The sequence below is a fragment of the Apodemus sylvaticus genome, chromosome 15 (genome assembly GCF_947179515.1).
Source record: "Apodemus sylvaticus chromosome 15, mApoSyl1.1, whole genome shotgun sequence".
NCBI classification, from domain to species: Eukaryota; Metazoa; Chordata; class Mammalia; order Rodentia; family Muridae; genus Apodemus; species Apodemus sylvaticus.
Window position 1 is genome coordinate 849,769 of NC_067486.1, and position 19,425 is coordinate 869,193.

At 39.4% G+C, this 19,425-nt stretch overlaps 1 protein-coding gene across 1 annotated transcript in view; it reads left to right on the forward strand.

Annotated features, from left to right (window-relative positions):
- Dscam (DS cell adhesion molecule) overlaps positions 1 to 19,425 on the forward strand; it is a 690,093-nt gene that overhangs the window by 36,275 nt on the left and 634,393 nt on the right. Inside the window, exon 2 of the mRNA XM_052159081.1 lies at positions 1,673 to 1,777. Coding sequence (XP_052015041.1) covers positions 1,673 to 1,777 — 105 coding nt within the window. The remainder of the gene's footprint in view (positions 1 to 1,672; positions 1,778 to 19,425) is intronic.

Below are 19,425 nucleotides of genomic sequence, written 5' to 3' on the forward strand. Positions count from 1 at the left end.
GCAAGACAGAATCATTCCCTACCTTACACCAGGTGGAGCCTCCACCACATGAACCTAAAACAAACAAACAAACAAACAAACAAACACACCAAAACAAAAACCCTAATATATCAGAAGTAGAGGTATCCATTGTAGTTCTTGTTTATAAGAAGTTGCAAGACAAAAAAGGGATGCAGGGTGCAGGTTCTTCACCATGAGACTTGACCAGCAGTAGCCAGAGCAGAAAAGCCAAGGACTCAAGAAGGGGACAGTGGGTCTTGGAATGAATACAACTGAACAGAGATGGAAGCTAGAAGGCCAACATGGACCAGTGATGGAGAACAGTAAGACATAGAATAGGAGCCAGGAGGTCTTCATGGTAGAGACACATTTACCTGAAATGCAGAATACAGACCAATGGGTTTGATTCCTTGTGAAAAGAATTCATAGAAACCTATAGGAAAAAAGAATAAAGATCCCGTCCTAATGCACTTAAAGGTCTCTTCTCCTTCTATATCCACCTTTGTAAACTGCCTTTATCCACTGGACAGCTGAGACATCTAGAGCCTACCAACAGTATTCATGCAGGTAGGTGGCAGGCGACATCTCATCTTAAGTTTAAGGCAAATTCTATTTTCTTCTTAGGTAGAAAAAGCAAAAGAAAACAAAGAGATGGAGTATGGAGAAAAAACACTGAGGAGATGGTATAGAGATATCAAATAGACACAGTGACCAGAATTGAGGACACACTTAAACCTGAGAGAAAAATGGTAAGAACTGAGGCTCCTGTAAGTGGGAAGATAAATGAAATGCATTCTCTAACCTCAGCAATCAGGCTCAGACACAGTTGGGTCATTCATGTCCCTTCTCATCCTTCCACACTATAGTGTCTCTTCCTTATATTGGGGAGGGGGGATCCAGGAAAGGGGAAATCATTTGAAATGTAAATAAAAAATATATTGAATAAAAATTACTCAGTGCATTTAGTCTTCTATATGAAAACACAAAGACATACACTGATATTGATCAGGTATGAGGGGACATGGCTTGAAATCTTCTGTAATGTCCCTGGCAGTCATGAGCGGTACATAAGCCATGATACTCCCAAAAAACAATGCCTAGTTTAGTGAGTGTGCCACTGTGATGGCTGGCTAGTTTTATGTCACAAACTAGAATCATCAGAGATTTAGATACCTTAGTTGAGAAAATGTTTCCTTAAGATCCAGCTACAGGCAAACCTGTAGAACAGTTTCTTTTTCTTTTTCTTTTTTTTTTTATTTGAAAAGCATGTTCTTTTATTGAAAAAGGAAGTAAAAACATTTTATGACAAAATTGAGGATTTACATGGAAAATATTTCTGATAAAATAGAAGAGATATATAGAAAAACATATTAAAATTGACAATTTTCATGGAAAATTAAAGAGTACAGTGGTAGACATAAAGAACATTGCTAAATTAATTGAAAAAGGAAGTAGAAAAATGTTATGATAGGATTGAAGATTTACATGGAAAATATTTCTGATAAAATTGTAGAAAAATTTAAAAAAACATGTTAAAATTGAATATTATCATGGAAAACTTTATATAGATATAATAGTGGTAGGCATAAAAGTATTCCTAAGTTGATTGAAAGTGGAGTTATAAACATTTTCTGATATAGTTGTAGATTAATCTTTGCTCCTTTTCTGACAGGATAAGCAGCCCCAGGTACCGAGATATCCGAGTTTAAGATCTCTGGGGACGCAGACCACCGAGCTGCAGGCTGCTGCCTGCACCCAGGACCTGGGCAGACCAGCGGTTTGGCTGGGTGCCAGCAAGGCCTTGGTCCTGTGCCCTGTGGGGTGCCTGTGGGATCCCCACCTCCATCTTCATTCCCTGAAGGAGCAGACAGGCAGCACCAGGTTTAGTTCACAGAGACAACTTGAATATAACATTGCTTGGGGCAGGACACACCAGGCTCCAACACCACCCAAGAGGAGGGCAGCACATCAGCAATCTGTGCCAGGGGAAACCAAGTCATCCGGTGGTGTGGAAATAGCCTTACAGGGTCACAGGAGGTTCTAGCACCAGCCAGTAACAACAGGACCAACTAATGCCAGAAATAACCAGATGACAAAAGACAAATGTAGGAATTTTAACAACCGAAATCAAGACAATATGGCAGTATCTGAACCCAATTCTCCAACAACAGCAAGTCCTGAATACCCCAACACACCAGAAAAAAAAATTTGGATTTAAAATCACTGGTCATGATGCTGTTAGAGGAACACAAGAAGGACAAAAATAAATCTCTTAAAGAAATATAGGAGAAAATGAATCAAAAGTTAGAAGCCCTTACAAGGGAAACACAAAAGTCATTTATAGAAATTCGGGAGAATATAGGTCAAAAGATAGAAGCCAATAAGGAGGAAATGCAAAAATCACTTAAAGAAATACAGGAGAACTTGGGTCAACAGGCAGAAGTCATGAAAGAGGAAACACAAAAATCTCTTAAACAGTTAGAGGAAAACACAAACAAGCAAGTGAAGGAACTGAGCAAAAAGATCCAGGATCTAAAACAGAAGTAGAAATAACAAAGAAATTGCAAAGGGAGACAACTTTGGAGATAGAAAACCTTGGGAAGAAATCAGGGGCCATAGATGCAAATATCAACAACAGAACACAAAAGCTAGAAGAAAGAATCTCAGATGCCGAAGATAATATAGAAAATCTGAACTCAATAGTCAAAGAAAATGCAAAATGCAAAAAGCCTGTAACACAAAACATCCAGGAAATCCAGGACACAATGAGAAGATCAAACCTAAGGATTATAGGCATAGATGAGAGTGAAGATTTACAACAGAAAGGGCCAGCAAATATCTTCAACAAAATTATGGAAGAAAACTTCCCTAACCTAAAGAGAGAGATGCCCATGAATATAAAAGAAGCCTACAGAACTCCAAACAGACAGGGCCAAAACAGAAATACCTCCCATCACATAATAATCAGAACCCCAAATGTACTAAACAAAGAAAGAATATTAAAGGCAGTAAGAGAAAGAGGCCAAGCAACATATAAAGGAAGACCTATCAGAACTACACCAGACTTCTCACCAGAGACCATAAAAGCTAGAAGATCCTTGGCAGATCTCATGCAGACTCTAAGAGAACACAAATGCCAGCCAAAACAACTATACACAGCGAAACTCTCAATCACCATAGACGGAGAAACGAAGATATTCCATGACAAAACCAAATTTCAACAATATCATTCCACGAAACCAGCCCTACAAAGGATAATAGGGTAAAACACCATTACAACGAGGGAAACTATACCCTGGAAAAAGCAAGATAGTAAACTTTTTTCATCAAACCCAGAAGAAGACAACAAGTCAAATATAAAAAATAACATCAAAAATGACAGGAAATAATAATCACTATTCCTTAATATCTCTTAACATCAATGGACTAAATTCCCCCAATAAAAAGACATAGACTAACAGACGGATATGTAAACAGGACCATACATTTTGCTACATACAGGAAACACACCTCAGTGTCAAAGACAAACAAAACACTACCTTAGGGTAAAAGGCTGGAAGACAATTTTACAAGCAAATAGTCTCAGGAAACAAGCTGGAGTAGCCATTCTAATATGAGATAAAATTGACTTTCAACCTAAAGTCATCAAAAGAGACACAGAAGGACAGGGAGAAAATCCACCAAGAAGAACTCTCAATCCTGAACATCTATGCCCCAAATGCAAGGGCATCCTCATTCATAAAAGAAACTTTACTAAAGCTCAAGGCATTCTTTGTACCTAATACAATAATTGTGGGTGACTTCAATATTCCACTATCCTCAATTGACAGATCAGGAAAAGAGTAATTAAACAGGGACACAGTGAAACTAATTGAAGCTTTGGACCAATTGGATTTAACAGATATATATAACATTGTATCCTAAAGCAAAAGAATATACCTTTTTCTCAACACCTCATGGTACCTTCTCCAAAATTGATCATATAATTGGTCATAAGACAGACCTCAACAAATATAAGAAGATCGAAATAATCCCATGCCTTCAGTCAGATCACTATGGAGTAAAAGTGGTCTTCAATAGTAACAAAAACAACAGAAAGCCCACATATACATGGAAACTGAACAATACTCTACTCAATGATACCTTGGTCAAGGAAGAAATAAAGAAATCAAGACTTTTTAGAATTTAATGAAAATGAAGACATAATATACCCAAATCTATGGGACACAATGAAAGCAGTGCTAAGAGGAAAACTCATAGCCCTGAGTTCCTCCATAAAGAAAAAGGAGAGAGCATACACTAGCAGCTTAACGACACACCTGAAAGCCCTGGAACAAAAAGAAGCTAATTCACCCCAGAGAAGTAGAAGACAGGAAATCATCAAACTCAGGGCTGAAATCAATCAAGTAGAAACAAAGAGAACCACACAAAGAATCAATAAAACCAGGAGCTGGTTCTTTGAGAAAATCAACAAGATAGATAAACCCTTTGCCAGACTAACCAAAGGGCAAGAGACAGTATCTAAATTAACAAAATTAGAAATGAAAGGGGACATATAACAACAGAAACTGGGGAAATTAAAAAAATCATCAGATCCTACTACAAAAGCCTATTTTCAACACAAGTGGAGAATCTGGAGGAAATGGACAATTTCCTAGACAGATACCAAATACCAAAATTAAATCAGAATCAAATAGATCATCTGAACAGTCCCATAACCCTTAAAGAAATAAAAGGGGTCATAGAAAGAATCCCAACCAAAAAAGCATGGGACCAGATGGTTTTAGTGCAGAATTCTATCAGACCTTCAAAGCAGGCTTAACACCAATACTCTTTAAGCTATTCCAAAAAATAGAAACAGAAGGAACACTATACAACTCATTCTATGAAGCCACAATTATGCTGATACCAAAACCACACAAAGATCCAACAAAGAAAGAGAACTTCAGGCCAATTTCCCCTATGAATATCGATGCAAAAATACTAAATAAAATTCTTGCCAACCGAATCCAAGAACACATCATAACAATCATCCAGCATGATCAAGTAGTCTTCATCCCAGGGATGCAGGGATGGTTAGAAATCCATCAATGCAATCCACCACATAAACAAACTCAAAGAAAAAAAGCACATGATTATTTTATTAGATGCTGAAAAATCATTTGACAAAATTCAACATCCTTTCATGCTAAAAGTCTTGGAAAGAACAGGAATTCAAGGCCCATACCTAAACATAAAGCAACATACAGCAAAATGGTAGCCAACATCAAACTAAATGGAGAGAAACTTGAAGCAATCCCACTAAAATCAGGGACTAGACAAGGGTTTCCCCTCTCTCCATATCATTTCAATATAGTACTTGAAGTTCTAGCTAGAGCAATTAGACATAAGGAGGTCAAAGGGATACAAATAGGAAAGGAAGAAGTCAAACTATCACTATTTGCAGATAGTCTATTTAAATGACCCAAAAAACTCCATCAGAGAGCTCCTACAGCTGATAAACAACTTCAGCAAAGTGACTGGTTATAAAATCAACTCAAGAAAATCAGTAGCCTTCATATACTCATATACTTAAAGGATAAGCATGCTGAGAAAGAAGTTAGGGAAATGACACCCTTCACAATAGCCACAAACAACATAAAGTATCTTGGTGTGACTCTAACCAAATAAATAAAAGATCTGTATGTCAAGAACTTCAGATTTCTGAAGAAGGAAATTAAAGAAGACCTCAGAAAATGGAAAAATCTTCTATGCTGGTGGATCGGCAGGATTAATATAGTTAAAATGGCCATCTTGCCAAAAGCAATATACAGATTCAACACAATCACCATCAAAATCCCAACCCAGGTCTTCATAGCGTTAGAAAGAGCAATTCTCAAATTCATCTGGAATAATGAAAAAGCCAGGATAGCTAAAACTATTCTCAAGAGTAAAAGAAGTTCTGGTGGAATCAGTATCCCGGACCTCAAGCAATACTACAGAACAATAATCTTTAAAAACTGCATGGTATTGGCACAGTGACAGGCAAGTGGATCAATGGAATATGATTGAAGAGCCAGAAATGAACCCACACATCTATGGTAACTTGATCTTCGACAAAGGAGCTGAAAACATCCAGTGGAAAAAAAGATAGTCTTTTCAATATCTGGTGCTGGTTCAATTGGAGATCAGCATGCAGAAGAATGTGAATTGATCCATTCTTATCTCCTCATACTAAGCTCAACTCCAAGCAGATCAAGGACCTCCACATAAAACCAGACACACTGAAACTAATAGAAAAGAAACTGGGGAAGACCCTTGAAGACGTTGGTACAGGGGGAAAGTTCCTGAACAGAACACCAATAGCTTATGCTCTAAGATCAAGAATTGACAAATGGGACCTCATAAAATTACAAAGTTTCTGTAAGTCAAAGGGCACCTTCAGAAGGACAGAACAGCAACCAACAAACTGGAAAAAGATCTTCACCAACCCTACATCCCACAGAGGGCTAATATCCAAATTAATAATATACAAAGAACTCAAGAAGTTAGACCCCAGAGAACCAAATAACCCTATTAAAAATGGGGTACAGAGCTAAACAAAGAATTTTCACCTGAAGCAATTCAGATGGCTGAGAAGCACCTTAAGAAATGTTCAACATCATTAGTCATTAGGGAAATGCAAATCCAACCAATCCTGTAATTTCACCTCACACCAGTCAGAATGGCCAAGATCAAAAACTAAGGAGGAAGCAGGTGTTGGTAAGGATGTGGAGAAATAGGAACACTCTTCCACGGCTGGTGGGAATGTAAGATGGTACAAACACTCTGGAAATCAGTCTGGCGGTTCCTCAGAAAACTGGGCATGGCACTTCTGTAGGACCCTGCTATACCACTCCTGTGCATATACCCAGAGAATTCCCCGGCATGCAATAAGGACACATGCTCCACTATGTTCATAGCCCCCTTATTTATAATAGCCAGAAGCTGGAAAGAACCCAGATGGCCCTCAGTGGAGCAATGGATACCGAAAATGTGGTATATTTACACAATGCAATACTACTCAGCAATTAAAAACAAGGAATTCATGAAATTTTTAGGCAAATGGTTGGAACTGGAAAATATCATCCTAAGTGAGGTAACCCAATTACAAAAGAATACACATGGAATGCAATCACTGATAAGTGGATATTAATTACCCCAAAAGCTCTGAATACTGAAGACACAATTAGCATATCAAATGATTCCCATGAAGAAGGAAGGAGAGGGCCCTGGTCCTGGAAAGGCTTGAACCAGCATTGTAGGCGAGTACAACAGAGAAATGGGAAGGGGAGTGATTGGGGAATAGGTGGAGAGAAGAGGGCTTATGGGACATATGGGGAGGAGGGAACCTGGAAAGGGTAATGCATTTGTAATATAAACAAAGAGTATAGAAAATAAAAAAAGTTGTAGATTTACATGGAAAATATTTCTGATAAAATTAAAGAAATATATAGAAAAGCATGTTAAAATTTAAGATTATCATGGAAAATTATACAGATAAAATGGTAAGCATAAATATAATTCTAAGTTAATTGAAAGTGGAATTATAAACATTTTCATGTAAAATTGAAGATTTACATGGAAATATTTCTGATAAAATCAAGAAATATATAGAAAAACATGGTAAAATTGATTATTTCACGGAAAATTAAACAGATAAAATGGTAGACATAAAAGACCTTTCTAAATTAATTGAAAGAGGAGTTACAAATATTTTCTGATAAGATTGAGGGTTTACATGAAAAATATTTGTTAGTCTATGTCTTTTTATTGGGGACTTTAGTCTATTGTTGTTAAGAGATACTAAGGAATAGTGATTATTGTTTCCTGTTATTTTGGATGTTATTTTTATGTTTGTGTGGGTATCTTGTTTTGGGTTTGTTGGAAGATTACTTTCTTGATTTTTCTAGGTTGTTATTTCCCTCCTTGTGTTGGCATTTCCATCAATTATCCTTTGTAGGGCTGGATTTGTGGACATATATTGTGTAAATTTGGTTTTATCATGGAATATCTTGGTTTTTCCATCTATGGTGATTGAGAGTTTTGCTGGGTATAGTAGCCTGGGCTGGCATTTGTGTTCTTTTAGAATCTTGAGATCTGCCTGGGATCTTTGAGGTTTCATCATCTCTGTTGAGAATTCTGGTGTGATTCTGATAGGTCTGCCTTTTTTAAGTTACTTGCCCTTTTCACCTTACTGCTTTTAATATTCTTTCTTTGTTTAGTGCATTTGGTGTTTTGATTATTATGTGCTGGTAGGACTTTCTAGTCTGGTCCAGTCTGTTTGGAGTTCTGAAGGCTTCTTGTATGTTCATGGGCATCTCTTTCTTTAGGTTAGGGAAGTTTTCTTCTATAATTTTGTTGAAGATATTTACTGGCCCTTTAAGTTGTAAATTTTTGCTCTCTTTTATACCTATAATACTTAGGTTTGGTCTCATTGTGTCCTGGATTTTCTGGATGTTTTGGGTTACAAGCTTTATGCATTTTGCATTTTCTTTGACTGTTGAGTCACTGTTTTCTGTGATATTTTCAGGACCTGGGATTCTTCTCTCTTTTGATTTCTGTTGTTGATGCTTGCATCTATGACTCCTGAAGTCTTTCCAAGGTTTTCTATCTCCAAAGGTGACTCACTTTGTAATTTCTTCATTGTTTCTACTTCCTCTTTTATATCCTGGATGGTTTTATTCAGTTCCTTCACTTGACTGTGTTTTCCTATAATTCTTTAAGGGATTTTTGTGTTTCCTTTTTAAGGGCTTTTACCTGTTGACCCATGATCTCCTGTATTTCTTTAAGGGAATTATTAAAGTTCTTTTTGAAGCCCTCTATCAGCATCATGAGATACGATTTTAAATCCAACTCTTGCTTTTCCAGTGTGTTGGGAGAACTGTGTTCTGATACAGCCTTGGTTTCTGTTGGTAGGGTTCTTATGCTTGCCTTTTGCTAGCTGGTTATCTCTGGTGCTAGTCAATCTTGCTGTCTCTGGCTGGTATGTGTCCCTCCTGTGGGCCTGTAAGCCTGTGTAAGCCTGGGAGACCAACTCTCTTCTGGCAGGGTCTATGCACAGAAGGTTATAGAGTCACCTGGCTCCCTAGAGCAAATGGCAACTTGAAGACCTCTGTCCTAGCTGCTCCACTGATCATCCACCCTGTGCACTCCTAGCTGTTCTTCTCCAGAGAGAAGGTGAATATCTCACCTCCATGCTTAGAAATGAAAGCGCTGCTGGGAGATCACTCTCTCCTGGTGGATTGTGCACAGAAAGTTGTGGAGGTGCTCAGCTGCCCAGTGCAAATGGCAGTGGGAAGCCTTCTGTCCCAGCTGCTGCACTGATTATATGCCCTGTGTAGGACAGGTTCTTAATTAGTGATTGATGGGGGAGGGCCCAGCCAATTATGGGTAGTTCTACCCCTGGGATGGTTTCATAAGAAAGTAGGTTAAGCATGTAAGTAGCACCCTTCTAAAGGTCCTATATCAGCTCCTGCCTTGAGGTTCCTGCTCTGTTTGAGTTCCTGTCCCGATTTCCTTCATCGTTGAACAGTGATAACCCAAATAGACTCTTGCCTCCCTAAGTTTCTTTTGGTTGTGGTGTTTCATCACAGCAATGGTAGCCTTGACTAGAACAGTCACATTGCCCTCTTGTTTTTGATTTAGTTGGTCATGTTTCTACTCATTTTGGTTATGCCCAAATAGCCTGGTGAGTTTCCTCTGGCCCCCTTATCATTGGAGATGAACAACAAGCTGTGTCTCACAGGGTGGAATGCAGGGTCTATGCCAGAATGGCATCTTTCCTTTTTCATAAGCACTACCTAGAAACCTCATCCCCCATCTCAATGATGAACATACTATGGAAAAACTTATACTTTGGAAAAAACCAAGGCATGTGACACACATCATTTAAGAGAGTGACCATTAGACCATCTGATGCTTTTCTCAGTCTTGAGGCAACCATGGAGCCACAAGTGAGTACTGAGAGATTTGGATAGATCAGTCATGTCAGAGACACACCCACCAAGTGGATCACTGCCCATCACTCTTAGGCTTGGTGCTATCATCATTTTGAATTTCTATGTTGTCCTTCATGTTGTGTGTTTCATGGTTGACATCATCTGCCATCCTGTGTAGTCTGATATGATTAACTCTAAACACTATGCTTCCCACCTGGTCTGGATAGGTGGAATCCCCAGTTACAAGCTTTTGTTGACGCCTGAAGCCTTTCTGAGTTCCTCATCACAGATCATCTCTGGATATTATTTGCCTGCATATGTAATTGTGACATAGCCAAGAGATGGCTATAGACAAGACACCCTACCTCTCTTGCTCATTGCTACCTTCCCAGGATTTAGTGTAGGACCCATTCATATTTGACAAAAAAATGAGTTAGTAAGAGTAGTAAACAACATAGGAGGGAGATGAACCCTGGCAAAGTTAACATACTAGTAACCTACTAGTAAGCATACTAGTAAAGCAGTCACCATCATGTATCTTCTCTGGGGGTAAGTCTTCTCTCAAGTCTCAGAGTTCAAATATTAGGTGTTTAATTCTTCCAAGGGCTTGACTTATTCCCCCTCAGGATGTAATGAGCAATTTCTTCTCTTTGGCCTTATAAACTTTGGATTTAATTTGGAAAATGCAAATTCATGGAGTAAGGTCAAGAGTTCTCATAAAATCTCTCTCTCTTTCTACCATCCTCCTTTTCTGATTCTGTAAACTAGCATTCTTTATAGACATCTATTTCAACATATGTATGAGGTTAAAATTTTTTCTCATGCAGCTCACGTGTGTGTATGTGTAATTCTTAGAACGCATGTTTTTCTTTTAAATTTAGCTCTTTATTTTATTTGTATTAAGTACTCAAATAAGATCACATTTCTTTTTTTTATAGTGCAATAAAATCCTGGAGTGATTAAGTGGGAAGGGGGAAAATATAATTACTCTGAAATCTGTCTTGGCTCTGCCTTTAATGTTTGAATCTGGGATGGTTTCTGGTGACTATGAAACATTTGTTTTCAGGAAAGGATTCTAGAAAAGAAACAACAGTCTTGGTGGCTCAGAGCCCACTGCATACTTTGGTTTGGTGGATTGACAACCTAGACCATCTCAACAGAGAAGGCCATGTGAGCAACAAGGCTGAGAGACAAAGGAGAACTCTAGAGGCAAAGAGTGAAAGCTCCCCTCACCATCACACACAGGACCAACTAAGACTATCTGGCACAAACAAATGCTTTTGTTTTTAAAATGCAACAGAGGGGACTGATATGATGACTCAGTGTTCAAGAATGCTCACTCTTCCTGCAGAGGACCTGAATTTGGTTCCCAGACTTCATATGGAGGCTCACAACAACCTATAACTTCAGTTACTGGGGATCCGATGTCCTCTTTGGCCATCCATGGGTATCACACACACAGACACACACACACACACACACACACACAGAGAGAGAGAGAGAGAGAGAGAGAGAGAGACAGACAGACAGACAGACAGACAGACAGACACAGGGAGAGAGAGCAAGAGAGAGAGAGAGAGAGAGAGAGAGAGAGAGAGAGAGAGAGAGAGAGAGACTAATTAATGGCCTCAGTGTTTCCAGAAACCCATGTGTTACAAACTAGACCAAAAGACCATTTATTATGTTCAACTTCCACAACTCAAGGACCCAGAACTTACAGCACTGTCTTGGAGGCAGATAGTAGTAGATAGTAGTTTCCCTTGAATGCCAGGACCTTGATCTTGTGTTTCCCTGCCTTCAAAACAGGGAGAAACATGTTTTTATAATTTATAAATGACCCACCCTCAAGTGTTCTCAGGTTGAGACAGAGAAGTATGGCTGAAAAGAGTACTTTCTTTCTCTACAAGAAAAATACCCTAGCTGTGTGAATGGTGTGTGTGTGTGTGTGTGTGTGTGTGTGTACCTATAGAGGCTGTGGGAGGGTATTAGATCTCCTAGGACTGGAGTTACAGGTGATTGTAAACTGGCTAACATGGTAATAGTTGATGGGAACCAAACTGCATGAACAGCAAGTGTTCTTAACCAATAAGCTGTCTTCAAGCCCCAGCATTGAGTTTTATTAAATGTTCTTCCCAGAACACCTGTGTGTTTGTGTCATCAGTGGTACAAGCATGCATACCATGGGTACAGTGTCCACATGTGCATCCTCTGAGGACAACCATCTTGATAGGGATGTAGATAGATTCAATAACCTAAGTCACTGATGAACCACAGAGCTGGATATAACTGGCCCTCTTAGAATGGAGTTGACTACAGCACTAATAGCTTCTGCTTCCTATGATCTAACTTCAAGTTCTCTGACTTATTTTGCTTGTATAAAGTGACTTCAATTAAATCTAAAAAAATCTAAGTCTGACATCACGCTGGATTTTTACCCTTGTTCTTCATAAATAAGTCCATTTCAGATTCTGAATTTGGGTATCTCTGAGAGGGGTGCTTTGTGTTTATTTGGTAGCTGACCTTCTCTCTGGAGCAGCTGCAGTGAGAGATGAACAAGAAGTCTTTGCTGGCTTTTGTTCATGTGATCAGCTAATATCATTTAAATTCTCACCACATTTCTAAGATGCTCTGCCTCGTCCTGCTCTTACAGGGTCGCTGTGTTGCTGAGCAGCGGCAAATACAATGGACTCTTTCCAGGCCTGTGGGTGACATCTGGGCTGCTTGCTAGGTCCATTATTCTGATATGCACAGACGAGCTAGTTGTAGCGAGAACAGGCATGGATCTATCAGAGCAGTTGGCATCTACTGTTTGCTTACAATGTGTCCAGAATGGTCCTGAGAACTTTCTTTCTGCAAACCTGCCTTCCTTTCAGCAGCTCTATGAATCCAAGCATCAGTTGTGTTCCATCAAGACTATAGGTAGGTTACATGTGCTACCAGCCACAAAGTGTGCACCCTGAGAGGCAAGACTTGGCAGCCATTGGTATTGACAATTGACAGACCCGTACATCTGCCCTGTATTGGTGCCTACAGATCTGCCTTCCTCTGACCTGTGGACCACCTCCAGACAAACAATGAGAGACTCTTGTAGTTAGAATCTACTCAGAACTCAGTGATAGAGAGAGGTAGGAATGAAATCTAGAGGCTTCAGTTCTCTGGACCAAAGAAGGATTTTGAAAGCAACTACACTGCTTAGCTCTGAGCAAAATACTCAGGGCACACAGACATTGCTTAGACACACAAGGGGCAACCAACCTGTGACTTGTCCAAAATCTCACAACTGGTGGGAGGTAAATTTGGGGGCCTAACTAAGGAACTCAGCTTTGTGGTCTATCCTACAACCATTGCCTTTCTGCTAGATGCCATGTGAGGAAGTATCCTGGGCATGTGCTTCAGTGGGCTACCTCCTGGAAACTTTAAGATGGATCAGAAACTACACACCAGAAGGCAGGCGCTGTTGCTTTTGATTGTACAAACATGGTCACATCAAAGACTGGGGTAGCTCCTGATTTGCAGAGAGATGGACCATGGTGTGCTACTGCCTAGATGAGTTCATAAGTCACTGGGCTGGTAGTGTAAGAAAAAGCATATACTAGCAAATGCTGAAGTCTGGCAATAGTAAACATACATTATGAAGCTGCTGCTGCTGGTGGTGGAGGAGGTCTGGAATGGCTTCCTGATAAACACATGGAGGATCTCTGTAGAGAAGGAGGTATACCAGATCATCCTATCTGAAGAAGGACCATGGACAGCACCTGCTGAGTCCAGGAACTCTTGCCTTCAGTTTCTTTTCTTTTCTTTTCTTTTCTTTTCTTTTCTTTTCTTTTCTTTTCTTTTCTTTTCTTTTCTTTTCTTTCTTTCTTTCTTTCTTTCTTTCCTTCCTTCCTTCCTTCCTTCCTTCCTTCCTTCTTTCTTTCTTTCTTTCTCTCTCTCTCTCTCTCTCTCTCTCTCTCTCTTTCTTTCTTTCAATTTTCTAAATTCTTTGTTTATATTCCAAATGATTTTCCCTTTCCCAGTTCCCCCTCCCCACAAGTCCCATAAGCCCTCGTCCCTTCTCCCGTTCTCCAATCATTCCCCTCCTGCTTCTCTGTCCTGGTACTACCCTACAATGCTGGATCTAGGCTCCTCGTCTTGCCTTCAGTTTCTTTTCACTGGAGTCTTGAAGCTACAGTGTAGGGAGTGGGGTGACAGACTGACAGATCAAACAAGGATGATAAAGCCATATCTGCTGTAATTTGTGCAGATTTGTTAAACCTCCATCATGAAAGAACTTCAGGGAAACCAATAAAATCTTTGTGATTATAGTCAGAAAATAAAACTTTACAAATACCTAAAATTGACTAGTTTCCCCAGGACATTTAAAACAATGCAGAAAAAGGAATTAAGACCATCTCCCAATTCCACCCTCCCATGGAAGGCTAGCCCCTTCCATCAACATCAGCATCCTCAATTCTGAGAACACTGAGGTAGAATTATTATCTCTTGGTTAGCTGAGGCTTAGAGCTAACCAGTACACCCAACTCTAGGCCACAAATTTCAGCACCAAACCAGAGAAGCAAACACTTTCCATTGGGTTAAGAGAGCTAAATTGGATAGAGGGTGCCTAGTATAACTGGTGCTATTTGATTTCTCCTCAGAGGCCTTGTGCCTCTCTAGACTCTGAGCTAAGGCATTGTGATACATTCTTATGAGAGACAGTATGACTACCTAATGAAGAATCTGTGTGTAGCTGACAAATCATTAATATTCTAAGGGAGCAGTTACATATTGTGGTGTCTGTAGAGAATCCAGGGCTGAGACCCTGCTAATGCTTGAGTCTGACTGTGATCTATTCTGGTGGGTACCCAAGGAGGCATGAAAAAGCACACACCCCACTAACAGCACTGAGACCATTGGCAATCAGTTGAGGAAGAGTGATGCTGTAGAAATGACAAAAGCAAACAGGCAGTGTTAATTAATTCTACCGGGCATGGGAGCACAAGTCAGAAGCCACAGATGCTTGGGGCTGAACAAAGAGACTGTAAAATGTTCTTTCAGTTCCAATGCCAGGATCTCTGTGACACCTGGAGCCTTGCTGATGTTGGCATTGTTTGAGAGGAAGAGCCAGTGTCATTGTCATAACCCAATACAATACTAGTGTTTGTCTCCAGTCCCACCAGTCAGGACAATCCGGTGTAATCCTTGGGTTTGTCTGCTGGCCTCAAAGTATTTACATCTACAGTGCCTTGGTTTGATTTCACTGTGTTTAAGATAAAACTTATTTGCATATTCATTTTCACTTAATATCTTTCCTGTTATCATTTCTCTTGTCAACATGATTACTGCAGTGGTAACCACCATCCTTCACTACTACCTTTTCCTGGATTGTTTGTACTCTCACTGAATCTCTCATGCTCATGGATTGGAAGATTTAGTATTGTAAATATGGCCAAAAAAGCAGTCTACAGTGTTAATGTTATCCCCATAAAAATTCCCTTTCCCTTTTAAATTTAATTAAATTAGTTAATTTGGAGGGAGGGTCTAACTATGTAGCCTTGGCTAGCCTGGAACTTACTATGGAGACCAGAATGGTCTTAAACTCAGAAATTCTGTCTCTGCTGCAGTGCTGAGATTAAGGGTGTGGCTACTATTCCCGGCTCAAGCTTGTGGCTTATAACACACTTTGTTTCTTAACCAAATTGTAACTTTCAGTTCTTCACAGGGCCCCTGTTTTCCTTTACAGCGATACACTAGCAAAAGTTGGATGAGCCACTAACCTGAACGAAATGAGATCACAAAAAAGTTGTACAACTTGATTCTGGAGTAATGGGGAGGCAGAAAGAAGCAGACATGGCCACTCTGAAGCTCTTAGGATTCTAGTCGTTCAGCAATAGATAAGATGAGATGAATTTTGATCAACTGAAATTGAGAGGGTTTATGTGTTTGGTGTTAATATTTTATGACTCATAACCCTAAACCTTCTTATTGTACCATGTAAAATAAACACAAAATAGTCTCATTTGCAATTACAAATATGAGTATTTTGAACTAAATACTTTTAGGTGTGAAATCCAGCAACCAGCAATGAATCTATCATTTCAAATAATTATCTCGGTTACGGTTACTTTCCTGTTGCTGGAATAAATTGCTCTAACAGAAACAACGTAAGGGAGAGTTTATTTTGGTTACAGTTCAGGATACAGCCTATCATATTGGGGAAGTCATGGTAGCTGGAGCTTGTAGTAGCTGGTCTCATGGCATCCACAGTTAGAAAGGAAGGGGGAGGAGAGAAAAAAGGAAAGAGGAAGAAGAGAGGAGAGAGCAGTATTCTGGAGAAGCAATGTATACAACTTCTGAGTCATATGTCTGGTTCTCAACTTCCTGAAACATTTATTCTTTTTATTAAGTATTGTTTTGTGTGTTTGTGTGTATATGTGTATGAATGTATGTATGTATGTATGTGTTTGTGTGTGTATGTGTGCAAGCATGTTTGTGTGTGTTTGTGTGTGTACACATGTGCAAGTGTGTGTGGTTATGTATGTGTGTGCATATGTGAGTATGATATGTGCAGTCGGGCATATTACAGCACAGGTGTGGAGGTGAGAGGTCACCACTGTGGAGTCAATTCTTTCTTTTCACATTTACATGGGTTCTGGGGATCAAGCTCTGATTACCAGGCTTGTGCAGCAAGTACCTTTACCTACTGATCAGAATGCCCAGTAGAGATCTCATTTACTGTTAAGCATCTCTGTGAAGTAGGTACTGTTACAACTGTTTGGTGGAGGAGGAAACCAAGGCATAGATAATCTCAGTGATGAGGTCAAAGTTGCATAGCTAATTAGGAGGAGGATTCAGGCCTAGCATTTCTGCCCACCTACCTAGGTTCCTAGCACTCAGTAATGGCTATACCAAAGGGTGAGATGGTATTTGTGGGAGAGAGAAAGAGAGAGAGAGAGAGAGAGAGAGAGAGAGAGAGAGAGAGAGAGAGAGAGAGAGAAGAGAGTGAGAGAGAGCTCAGCCATCATGCACTGTATAACATCATCCACACTCCTATAACTTCACCTGTAGTCCTCTCACCTACCCACACCTAAGCCTACTTATTCTTTGTGTTCATATCCACATGAAGACAGCTTCATTCTTAAACTGGCTCCTACAGATATGTTTACAACAACTACTAATACAGGACAATCATAGTGACACATTTTAATAAAAATTAGATGAATAACATGGAAAGTCTTTCTCCCCCATCTTAAAGTATTTTCTTGTGAAGGATCTTAGCAACCTCAACCTACTGTTGTATTTCTTTCCTTTATTAAGTCAAGAATTTGCACATTTTTAAAAATTTTACTTGTGAGTGTATGTGCGCGCGAGCGCGTATGCAGATTTGTGTGATTCCCTGAAGCTAGAGTTACAGTTGTATGAGCCACCCAACGTGGGTGCCAGGAAGTAAACTCAAGGTCTCTACAAGAGCAGTATGTGCTCTTTACCACTGAGCTGTTTTCCCAATCCCAGAATTTGTACTTTGAACTTAATAAAAACCCTTTTCATTTTTTATCCTTGTGGTGTTGTTAGAGACTAAATCCAGGTCCATGTACCATGTGAGTAGAGTCTATACTACCAGAGTTACACCCATTACCCATTCTTTTTGTTGTTGTTGTTTTTGCTTTGTTTTTTTTATTTTCTATATTCTTTGTTTACATTCCAAATGATTTCCCCTTTCCCGGTTACCCCCTCCCCATAAGTCCCATAAGCCCTCTTCCCTCCCCCCATTCCCCAATCACCCCCTCCCATTTCTCTGTCCTGGTACTCCCCTACAATGCTGGATCAGGCTTGATTCATAGCCCATTCTTATTTGACACATAAGATTTTCCAGTTCCTTACTCTTGTGTTTGGGGCTGTTCTTGAGGAAAAGGGAAGTATTTGAGCACAGAACCTGTGCCCTCAGCAGGAGCCCTCATGTATGAGACAGTGCCTGTGCAACTAACAGGCAGGTGGTGTATACATCATGGAAATGGGGGAAATGTGATGAAGGTATTTTATTACAGCAGCACAGACTAAGACAACCCATGCCTCTCAGAGTTTATGACACAGTATCTCACTGTGGGTTTTGTTTGTACTCACTGAGGAGTGATGAGAGCCTTTCATGTTTTATTGATCATTTGAATTTTTTTCTTTTTTGGAGAAATGTCTAATCACATTCTTTGGCTCTGTTTTAATTGGGTTATATTTTAATTATCGAATTGTAAGAGTTATTTATAGATTTATAGATACAAGCCGTTCTTCAGATGTAATACAAGATTTATAGATACAAGTCATTTTTCACATGTAAGATTTAGAAGAATTCCCCCCAGTCTTTGGTGCTACATTTTTACTTTCTTGATCAAATAATTTGCAACACAAGATATATTAATCTTGCGGAAGTCTGATTTACAAAAGTTTCTCTTTGGCCATGTATGCCTTTTTTTGGTGTATTTAAGAAGACCCATCAAATAAGAAGACCCATCAAATGCAAGATACATATACACATACACATATACAGTACATTTACATGTACATACATTTACATATACATATACACATATGCATTACATTTACAAATACATTACATATATTTCTTATATTTTCTTCTCAAACTTTAACAGACAAATATCTAGATCTATAATCTATTTTGGGTTGAGTTGTATAGAGAGATCCAACTCCATTCTTTAGTGTGTCCACATATAGCTGCCTATAACCACTATTACAGAGAGAATTCTTTCCTCTTTGAAATGCGCATCACCTTTGTTGAAAGCCATTTGCTTTTAATAATCAGCGTATATTTGTGGGCTCAGTTCCTTTCTATTGATTTATATGCCTGTCTTTAGGTCAGCACTGTACTGCCTTGGTTACTATAACTGTGGAGTCAGTCTGGGAACTGGGAACAGCTTTGCTATACCTTTCTTTAAGCTATCTTATTCTAGTCAAATGCATTTCCATATGGATTTTAGAATCAATTTATCATTTTCTAGAAAAAAATGGCAGTTGGTATTGTGACAGTGATTGTGTTGAATATATAGATCAGTTCAAAGACTATTATAGTGTGCTAGCCAAGGGTCTCCAGAAACAGAACCAATGGAGGATCCATCCACATATGTGCATGTGTATAGCTGTATGTATGTGTTGATTAGGAATGTCAGACAATCAGAGATGAAGACAAGCCTCATCAGAGACTATCTGCAAAGTAGAGAGGCAAAGAAGAGGTTTTGAGGGTCAGGGAAACTACACATGCAACTTGGACCATGTCCAGAAGTATCAGTACCCAAGAAGCCAGCATTGTAGCCATTAGACTGTGATCAAAGGGTTACTGCTGCAAGCAGCAGTGTCTAGAGATCATCCAACCTGGAATCTGATGGTCAGTCAGTTACTGTGGTGGCAACAACAGTAAGCTACACCCCTCTGTAATTAGGACAACAATTTTCTTTCCTTTTCTGATCTGTTATATCTGGAC